General features: G+C 37.5%; 1 protein-coding gene across 1 annotated transcript; it reads right to left on the reverse strand.

Annotated features, from left to right (window-relative positions):
* Window positions 1-1,804: 1,804 nt before the first annotated feature.
* On the reverse strand, window positions 1,805-3,221 carry LOC121054775. Its single transcript, XM_040525431.1, has one exon. The coding sequence runs from the start codon at window positions 2,762-2,764 to the stop codon at window positions 2,324-2,326; it is 441 nt and encodes a 146-aa protein (XP_040381365.1). The 5' UTR covers window positions 2,765-3,221; the 3' UTR covers window positions 1,805-2,323.
* Between the last annotated feature and the right edge of the window lie 7,534 nt (window positions 3,222-10,755).

Consider the following 10,755-nt stretch of genomic DNA (forward strand, 5'->3'; position numbering starts at 1 on the left):
CAATACTCTCTGGTCTCTACTTACTGGTAATAGAACTAACCTAGATCGATTGTTTTGTTATAATCCAATGGATAAAATATATTTATCCTACCGCATCAACTATTGTTAGTGAATATTTTTCACTTTTGCTATTAATCAAATGTTTGATTTTTTTTTCTTCTGTCAAACACACGCGCAATACATGTGGGCTGAAGAGGGAGGACGTGCATGAGATTTTTAACTTGCGTGCATGCTTCATATTACAATCCAACAGCAATAATCGGATTTGATTGATGGAATTAAAATTTTCAAATATTTGATCACTAGGCGAACTCATATTTTTTCCTACTCATAATAGGAGTCTATGTCAATGGCCAATATTTTTCTACCGACGATGATACTATTAGTATAATACTACGAGTAGAGGGCGTCTGATAATGAATTGTATTTACTTATACTACCACTAAAACTATTGGCAGTGGAATATATTTTTTTCAAAGTATAACTCATAAACCAACCATTGTCATTGATTGTTTTTGTTGTTAATAGCATACTAGCTAGTAGTAGATACCACCATAAAGGTACCGTTAATCCGACTAAAAGATTAAGATGGCAAATGAAAATACTCGCTATAAGTTTTTATCAAGCATGCGCCAACTATTGCAACTTACATTGGTACAAACAATTTTCTCCTAGACTCCTAGCCTTTGTTTCCGTCAGATAAACATGAGAGGCTCTGAAAAGACTGGACTAAGTGAAAAGTCTGAAGACATCAAGAACAAATGGAATGGCGACGTTTGCTCATGATCAAAGACAAAAATAGGTTAGATTTTGGAAGGTAGCTGCCCGAGAGGGAGCATCCACGCATGCATGGCGCATCCACGTACATACACGCAGCTAGCTGCTCACTCATCCACTATACAGATCTCCTGTTTTTATCTGGGCAGAAAATATTCAGACTTCTTTTCTTTCCCCAGAATATCGCAGTGGCAGCAAAAGGACGAGAAGAAACATCCTTTGTCACGTACCAGAAACCGTTCCTAGTCCGAATGCGTTTCTGCTTGTCTTTTTCCCATCTGGATGTACAACAGGTTGATTAAATTGCTTCTCAAGAGAAAATAAATGTGGTCAAAAGAAAAAAGATTTGCTCTGGTTCAACAAAAATAATTCGAGATACCGGTGCCTCGAGGTATGAAATCGTTTTTCATTATTGGATTTAGCTGAGTAGGATGTGCATGTTTAGATCCAATGATCAGAAATGATTTGGTACCGCGAGATACCGGTACCTCGAGATACTTTTTGTTGTACCGTAAAATTGCTCCTTTGGATGCCAAATGGTCATAATATACGTACTGGTATAGTACAGTCTACCGTTATACTGTGAGCTGACTGACTTACTGAATGTATAGTTCTGCATATATGGTTGGTTCTTCAGGGAAGGAAAAAATAATGCAGGTGGTACAATTAGAGATGAACAGTAGATAAGCAGGCAAATCATTAAACCCTCAAGAGAGCCCTGGACCTGCAAGAAACTCAGATCTGAAGGAGTGACATTAACTGCCTTTTTTTTGTGTGCTTCAGATCTGTTCTGCTCTGCTCTGATGTCTGAATTTTGCTCTGATCAATGCTCATTCATCTTTCTTTAGGTACCCAAAAGACTACAGCAAGAGGACACTCTTTGGAAGCTCACGTCAGGCTCCTTTCCTCTCTTACTACCCAACTCTACTTTTTTTTTCTATCAACCAAATTAAAGAGAAATTTTAGCAAATTTAAGAGAAATCAACCATATAAGTTGAGATCAATCATCTGAGCTTAGCTTGCCTTTTTTCTTTTCTGAATTTTAGTTTAAGTGGTCCAAGAAAAGATACAATACCAATAGAGTTTTGCAGAGGAGAACAACTGAGACCGCAAAAATCTAGGCAAAATACACAACAATTCATAGCAAATCATATATATCAACACCAGTTTTGAACAGCGAATTGATCTTGGACTCTTGATTCGCAGGGGGAAAATGTGTGTCTATAATTCCACCGTACCTTGCGTTCAGTCTTGATTCTGATATGCGCGACATTTTCGCGCAGCCTGAGGAAGAAAGTATTTACAATTTGATTATTTCGAACTTGATCTTCCTTGATTTGAGAAAGAAATTAAGCCACTGCAACTACGACACTAGAAGTAATCGAACTTGTGGAGCAGCACACATGGCGTACGGCAAACCATGGCAATTCCAATTCGGAGTAGTTTGTTTCTTCCAGTAGCGGCAATGGCGTGCAGACGCTATGGTGAGCTAGCGACCTTCGTCGGGAATGCAGCAGCATCAGGCATCAGCCGGCGGCGGCACGGATCACCCCACGGCGTGGACGCGGATCTTCTTGGCCGGAGGGCACGGCGGCGACGTGGCTGGCGGGGCGCGCGCCACGAACACGGCGGCGAGGTCGTGCGGCACCGGGAAGAATGACCGTCGTGGCCGGCCGCAGCAGCAGCGCTTCATCCTCTTCCCCGGCCTCGGCTTCCGCGGCGCCGGCGGGCACACCGTGGCCGGCCGCAGCGCGCTCGCTGCCGACGTCGGCGTGGCGCATCCGGCTGATTCGGCCGGCGTGCCATCGTCCTTCTCGCCACCGTCACCACCATCCCCACCTTGCCGCACCGTGGCCGGTCCACTCTCCTCCTGCACACGGGCGTCACCACTACCAGCTGCGCACGCGTCGCCCTCCGGCCGCGTCGCCGTCACCCGAACCGGCCGGAGCGCGGCCAATTCCGACGACAGCTCGAGCTCGAGCCCCATCAAACCTTGCGCTACAATGCCAAGATCACCAAGAAGACAAGCCGCCAAGAACTAGCGACGCTAGCTAGCTAGGTCAAGTGAAATTCCACTCCACCACCGAGCTCCACAGCTACGCACTAGACATGCTCCTTTTGTAGCTAGCCAGCCATGGCGGCGGCAGGACGAAGCAACTAGCTAGCCGGCGTGGCGGCGACAAGAAGATCGATCGATGGAGGTGATGATGGCGAAGGCGTGTGATAAAGGCGAGAGAGAGAGAGAGGACAAGCTGCAGAATTATATGGATGAAAGCCAGACGGTGACGAACACGAGCGAGCTAGCTAGGGTGGAGCAAATGATTGTGGGACGGAATGAGAGGAGGGCTGGTGAAAAAAAACTCAGCTCATGCTCATGGAGCTTCAGATCGAGCCGAGTAGATCGCACTCTCTTGTTCTTCCTCCTCCTCCTCGCTGTCTCTCTCTCTGTCTGTCTGTCTCTGCAACAGGGAAAGGGTTTAATACGGGAGGAGGCAGCATGCTGCACGCTGATGCATGGATGGATCAGCTGCTGGAATTTTTACTGCATGCTGTTACTGACAGTTCGTAGCATTTGCTAGAGAGAGAGAGAGAGAGAGAGAGAGTCAGGATGCATGCATGATGCATCCATGGACAGAATGCAACTGAAGTGGATTCAGAGCTGTAATAAATGGGGCTCAGCTCATATACTAGAAGCTCACATAGATAGCAGGAGGCATCTAGATTCAAGAATGTTGCTACTGGAGAGCAGAAAAGGGGTCGACTGCATTACTACAGCACAACAGAGAAGGTTAATTTTCAGTCTATGAATTGCACACACCATCATTATTCATGTCCATATTTATTAAACAGTCTAGGTAAAATCCACTTTAAGGCGATGGTTAATTAGTGTTTGTAAAACTTTAGCAAGATAATAATTGTGCTAGCTTTTCATCAAAAAAAGTTATGCTAGCTTGAGAGGATATGTATTTTCATGAGATATACTCCATTTTTTTTTTGTAATTCTCTATGTTCATTGTCGAATAAGCCGCACGAGGGGTACAACCTGCCACTTGGCACAAAATTTAGAAGTTACAAAAAATTTAACTGAAAATGTTGAGCATTTGATAAGTGTGTACGATTGGTTGTTAGATTAATGGTAACAATTTAATATTTGATCTTGCTTGACCCAACCATGGGCGAGGTCTCGAGGTTATTTCACTCACCTGCTAAATCAACGAGAAAAGGCATACCATAAATGTCTAAGAAAAATTGACATTCGAACAACTTTCGACCATCCATTTTGGTACTCCATCCATTTTATATTATAAGATATTTTACCTATGTCTAAATTCTTCTATATATTAATATATATTAATTATTTATATATGCATATATATTCATCAGTATTGGTATAAATTTAAATAATGCTCGAAATTCTTATATATTCTGAAATGAAGATAATAATTAAAATCGATCTCGCTTACCTAGTATAACGCCGAGCTTCAAAACTGTTGCAAGATATTACACAGGATAATTAACCTCGGTTGGCAAGTTTTTGAACTAAACCAAGCCGACCCACCAAACCGTTTCGATTTCAAAACCTTGTATATATTTCAATGGATAGCTGAGAAGATCGAGAAGCTGCAAATTAAATACTACACATGTTTAAGACAATATGAGTTTATTTAAAGAGAGTAATGCAGCAAAGAAAAAAAAAGAGAGAGATAAAAGGTGGTAATAGTAGCTTTTACCCTTGCTAGCTAGCTCCATGTTGATGTGGCCTTTTGTCATAGCTCATATACCTTTCATCTGGGGGACCACTGACAGGTGGGCCCTGCCCTTGTAGGCGAAGTGGGCTGCACATCAGCACTGTGGGCCCAGCCACCTAATAATAATTTTTCACACTGGCAAACAATCGGATCATCCCAGCCGTCCACTGCTGTCCGATCGACCACAAGGACCCTGCTGTGCACCTGCCAACTGCGAGTTCCATTGCCTCCTTTAATTATCAGTGCCCCCATCTTTTCCCTTTTCTGACATTACACATAAACTTCATTTACACCAAGCCACATTTCAAACTCCAAACATATGAATCCAATAACAAATCATGAATCATGGAGTTAGATCCAGGCATGATTTGTTGAGGGCTTCTCTGAACTCAAGAATCTTATATGATCTTTTTTACAGGAAATGGTTTGATGTCTTTTGAAGATATTCCCAGCAGAGGAGGACCTGAAAGTTCGTTAAATTCAAAAAATGCACAAAAAACCAGAATCAAGTATTTAATCAATCACATCAATTTTCTGAACAGGGAAAATAAAAAACTAAGTTTTTTAATGAAGGAACTTTAATTATAGGAGAAGTGAACTAATTTCTGTAAAATTCAAAGAAAATATTTTTATTTTGGCAAATTTTGCATGCATGCAGATCACGTAGGAAGCTGCAGGCAGGATGGCCGTACGGACCATCGCCTGATTAAGCCTGCAGATCAAACTAATGGCGTATATGGAGGCCACGCTGACATGTTTGGTGAGACATGAGTGGCAGTGCTGGGACATACTATGCATGCACACAGGAATCTATTGCTAATTGATAACTACTCGTCCCTGCAAATTTTACCACATGTATGAATGTATGATGTGTGATTCATTTTGGTCAGATATGCAGAGACATGTAGTGTTAAGCAAGCCTGGTTTAGTTTCCAATTTTTTTTTAAAAAAAACATCACATCGAATCTTTGGACATCTAAATAAAGTATTAAACATAGATGAACCAAAAAACTAATTGCACAGTTACGGAAGAAATTTTGAGACGAATCTTTTGAGCCTAATTAGTCCATGATTAGCCATAAGTGCTACAGTAACCAACATGTGCTAATGACGGATTAATTAGGCTCAAAAGATTCGTCTCGCGGTTTTCAGGCTAGCCGTGAAATTCGTTTTTTCATTCATGTCGAAAAATCTCTTCCGACGTCTGATCAAATATTTGACGTGACACTTGTCCCAAATTTTTTTTCAATCTAAACGGGGCCTTAGTGTCTGAATGAAAAACAGGATAAGGGCATTCCTAACCAATGACTAGGATGTTGTCTATAGCATTAAATAAGTTGCCACATAGGATGAAAAATGATGTGACAAGTGAATAAATGAGGAAAGAGAATGAAACCATGTCTTGCATAAGACATGGTTTCTACGCAACATCCAAGATATCATGTGAGATAAGTAGCATTAAATTTAAGTGTGGAATAGTGGTGTTTGCATTAGAAGAGTAGTGTCTAGTACTAGTTTTTTTATGATGTGAAGTTTATAGAAACCATATCTAGTGTTATGGGTTGAGAATGCCCTTACAGCATTAGTAGCAAGCACTCTTCTAGGTTTCAGTTTGCCATTTTATCTCCATGCATCATTCTGACTCACACTTTCATATTCAAAATCACTGCAAGTTTTATTATGGACCTGGTACTACTCTCTCTCTCTCTCTACCTGTTTGGGTCACATGGGCATATTTTGTTGTTTTACCCTGAGCTGGTAATTAAATATTTTATCATCGTAACAAGGTTAAAGCAGACATAACAAGACAAATAAGTTAGCTAGCTCTACGTATTAATCCGTGCGTCACACAAAGATTTTATTTTTGCACTCTTCATTTGTCCCAAAAAGCTACTACTTAAAAAAAGTAATGTATTTGAGTTGGAGAAAGTGAAGTACAAATTTACTGGAGTTTGAGAAAATGGGAGATGGATTAAAGTTAGAAGAGTGAGTGATATTTTAGCCTTTTTGGCTTTATATTTGTAGTATGTATAAAATGAGTTAGAATAAAGCTTTTTAAGGACAAACGTAGTAGCTCTGTAATATGGAAGTTTTTTAAATGGATTTATTTGATCTTCTAAAACAATTTCTATATAATTTTTTTACACGAAATACATTATTTAGTAGTTTGAAAAGCGTGCTAACAGAAATCGAGAAGTAGTTTAGCCAGATAGGCTCGTTCGAACGCAGCCCCAGTCCGGTCAAGTTAGCTGACAAGACAAATTAAGAGACACTAGTGAGGAGAGAAACCAAAATTCAATGCATCCCGGAGCTGGTACATTTCAATTCAAGTACATTTTCCCTCCAAATTCTTGACTCTACCCTTGGCTTTTCATGAAGCAAACAAAAAATTAGATGGCCTCCATGACTAATCAGCCCATTTGCAATGAATGGTATGATCCTTCTGTGGGTCTACTCATAAATTTCTTTGACATCTTCAGGACAAAATCAATATGCTCTGGTCGATCAGCAACAACTACAGCAGTAGAGCAACAACTATATAGCAGCAGGATTGGCAAGTGCCAACTAATCCAATAGAAGAAATATATGAAGGAGAGACCCCATTGCTCCTTCTTTGATTGTTCATGTATAGGACCACTATCATGATCTGAAACCCCTGCAGCATGCTGCAGATCCATATAGTTGATGCACAGTGTCACAAGTAAATTTTGGTTGAAAATTGAATCTTGCATGCATAGATCGATTTGGTACTGTTCATTTTTCAAAAATGAACTAGTTGGCTCGTACCTATTATTTATTGTTTGGTTGGGTAATTTATACTCGCTGATTGAAGTAGCGCTGAGACTTGGTACGAAAAGACTACAAAATCCAACAATTTGATTGATTATATTTTAGTAAAAAACATTCAGCCCAAATATATTATTATTTTCCGTATTTTATATTCCAAAGGTAAGCATGCATGGCACATCTTAATATTCTATATATATACACACACCTTCCATAATATATAGTACTTTTTAATCATATATTAAAGAAACTAAAATATAATAACACCTAAATATTATTATGAAAATTTGCCAATATGTTTATCACATACTTCCTTCGCCACTTATATTTGACATTTAGGACACATAATTAGTGAGCAATTAGTATGGTTTATTGTCTGAAACATAAAATATTTAGGGAGTCATCTTTTCGCTTGTGGAAGGAAAAAACAAAATAACATATTTATAAATAGAAGATAATTTATGAATAAACTTTTATATTCATGTTCTTAGCGATCTAAAAGCCAACACTGAAAAATAAACTACGATGAAAATTTTTCAAAATTAACTCTAAATTTAAAGTTGAAAATTTAAATTCTTATAAGCATAAAGAACAGCGAAAAAATGAGGATGTTAAGGAATGGAGTATCAATTAAATCTTAATTTCTTTATCCTTCAAAAAAAGTCTTAATTTCTTTTGTATATAAGTAAATTAAGGTTCCAAATTTTACCACACAACCTAGGCCACGATCGGGAGCTGGATAAGTTATCTTATCCCTCTCGTTTTCCGCGCGTACGCTTCCCGAACTATATTTTTTGCAAAAAATTTCTATAGGAAAGTTGCTTTTAAAAATCATATTTGTCTATTTCATGTTTTTTAATAATTAATAATTAATTAATTATGTACTAATCTATTACTATATTTTTCGTGCCGGATAAGTTATCTTATCCATCTCACCGACGGACGAACGGGGCCCTAAAACATCATCTAATAGCACAAAACATCAGATGGATCCGTACATACATTGCGTGGGAATTGTGGAAATGTGTGGTACAATTAACTGATCTGGAAACAGCAAGCATCTGCAAATTTTTACAGGTAAGCTTGGTACGGTCTGTGGCCTTCCTCTGAAGGGAAACGTACACTGGCTGTCAAAGTGTGCACAGTTGTAATCTTGGGGGAGATTTAATAGTAGAGAGGTACGTACTAAAGCCTTGACCGAAATGGTGGTTGGAAATTGATTAGAGAAATGTTGAGCACTGAAACAAACGTACGTGCTCATACACTTATTCATCAGTAAATTAAGGCTTTTGAATTGCAATATGTTTCTACCAGATTGGAGATAGGATCGATCGTGTTCAACTATAAAAATACGCATGCCCTCAAAATTAAAAAATAATGCTTAATTAATTTGTGGCAGACTGGCAGGGTACAAACACACTGAATCGCACGCCAGCTAGTTACTAGTATACTCTAGTATAAAATAACTTGCATAATTCATACACATGTTGTATATATATATTGCAAAGTCCAAATTAACAATGTTATATGTAGCTTGGTAGGGTACAAGCACTGAATCACAAGCTAGTTATGTGTAAAAGAAGTTAAAGACGTCGACAACTTCAAATTAAAGCGTCCAATGACGCATCATGCATGTCTAAAATAACCATATACTCCATCCCTTCGGTTGGATAATTTGTACCCGTTTTAGACAATGATCCAGTCTTCAAAACATATCATTGACTATGATTCTCTGTTATAATATATACAATAAATAGATATACTTTTATTTTTATTAAAATTAGCTTTTAACGCTAATTTATACCTATTATTATATTGTTCTTTAGGTAAATATTTTTAAAGTTATTAATAATTAAAGTTTAAAAGTTTAACTTTAATTTTATCTAAAATAATAATAATTGCGGGAGCTTGCACCTGAGAAGCTATAGTTCTGTACGTGTGCGGTGCTAGGCAACGATCGAGACATATACTATATCTCCTAAAGTTTTATCATTTTCATAGTGATTTTTTCAGTAACAAACCATGCATATATGCATGGTCATTGTCATCGAGACCCCTCCACCTGGCAGAGGTCTTGGAGGGTTACTGTTTAGGTGTTTCATATAAAAACCAAATAAAAAATAGGTAAACGAAAAATAATTTGTGAATAAAATTTTTTATTTATATATTTTTAGCGATCTAAAAGCCAAGGCTGAAAAATAAACTTCGGTGAAAAACATCAAAATCAACACCGAATTTAAAGTTAAAAATTTAAATTTTAGCTTATAAGTATAAACATAAATGAAAAGATGGTTTACTACATAAAAGGGATGTTAATTGATTTGCATAGGACCACACATGTTAAGCTTACTGATTACTACCATTTGCATGGCTTCTTGGCTGTCTCTTCGCACGTTATTCCCGCCACAATAAATTAAGAAAAGCGATCTCAGTTTTAATTAAGGGGCAATTGTGCTTTTATCCTATTTTGAATTCTAACGATATACCAATCTAACCATGTTTTCTTAACTTTACTTATTTGACCCGCTTTATAAAACTAACATCTAATGCTCGTATTCTGTGAAGTTATATTAACGGGTCAAAATCAAGGCCAAATAATTACTTGTTCCCTTGTCTTTGTACCCTACTTTCTTAAGATTTTGTTTATTTAACAAATTGGACAAAATTTTGATTAAAGCTTGACAAATTTATTACACATCTTGGCACAAACAAAACTTTGAGAAAGTATAATCAAATAACTAAGGCTATAAATGGTATTTTGGCCTTGACTTTAACACCATCGAGTTGACTTCAGGGAATAGGGTAGACGATAGTTTTATCTTGAAAAAAATGAGCAAAATTAAGAAAACGGGGTCAAAGTGGTATTTAGAGTTCACAACATAGTCAAAATCACAAGTATTCATTTAATTAACTACTGCTCTCTATGTCTGATATTACTCCATATAAATTAATCCGAATTTGTTATAAATCAAAACTCTTCGAATTGTACTAGATTATTAGAAAATATAACAAGCATTTCTGACACAAAATAACTATACAATAAAATAAATTGAATGGTGCATTAAATGGAACTAATTTAGTGTTATGGAGGTTGATATGTTTTTCTATAAACTTGTTAAAATCTAATTAAAAAGGACTTAGAACAAATCCAAAATAAATTATGGAGTGAATTAATATGAAACGGGAGGGAGTGTGTCTTTTTTTGTCTTCGACGAAGTCTCTAGGTTTTCTAGACATATTTTATCATTATCTTTTCTATCCAAGTGTTATAAAAACATTAAAAAATTAGTATATGAAGTTTTTTTTATGACAACCACGTTTCATATTTTAATATTTTGACATCCCTTAACAACAGAGCATTTGTAAATTTCCCACTGATTTTCCCTATTTTGCAAGGATATCTATAATCTTTAGGTGACAGTTTTACGAAACCAGTTTAAAC

This window comes from Oryza brachyantha, chromosome 6, assembly GCF_000231095.2.
Source record: "Oryza brachyantha chromosome 6, ObraRS2, whole genome shotgun sequence".
NCBI classification, from domain to species: domain Eukaryota; kingdom Viridiplantae; phylum Streptophyta; class Magnoliopsida; order Poales; family Poaceae; genus Oryza; species Oryza brachyantha.

What these genes read in the sequence shown, in the direction of transcription:
- LOC121054775 (XM_040525431.1), bottom strand. Translation starts at nt 2,764, where the DNA reads ATGGGGCTCGAGCTCGAGCTGTCGTCGGAATTGGCCGCGCTCCGGCCG.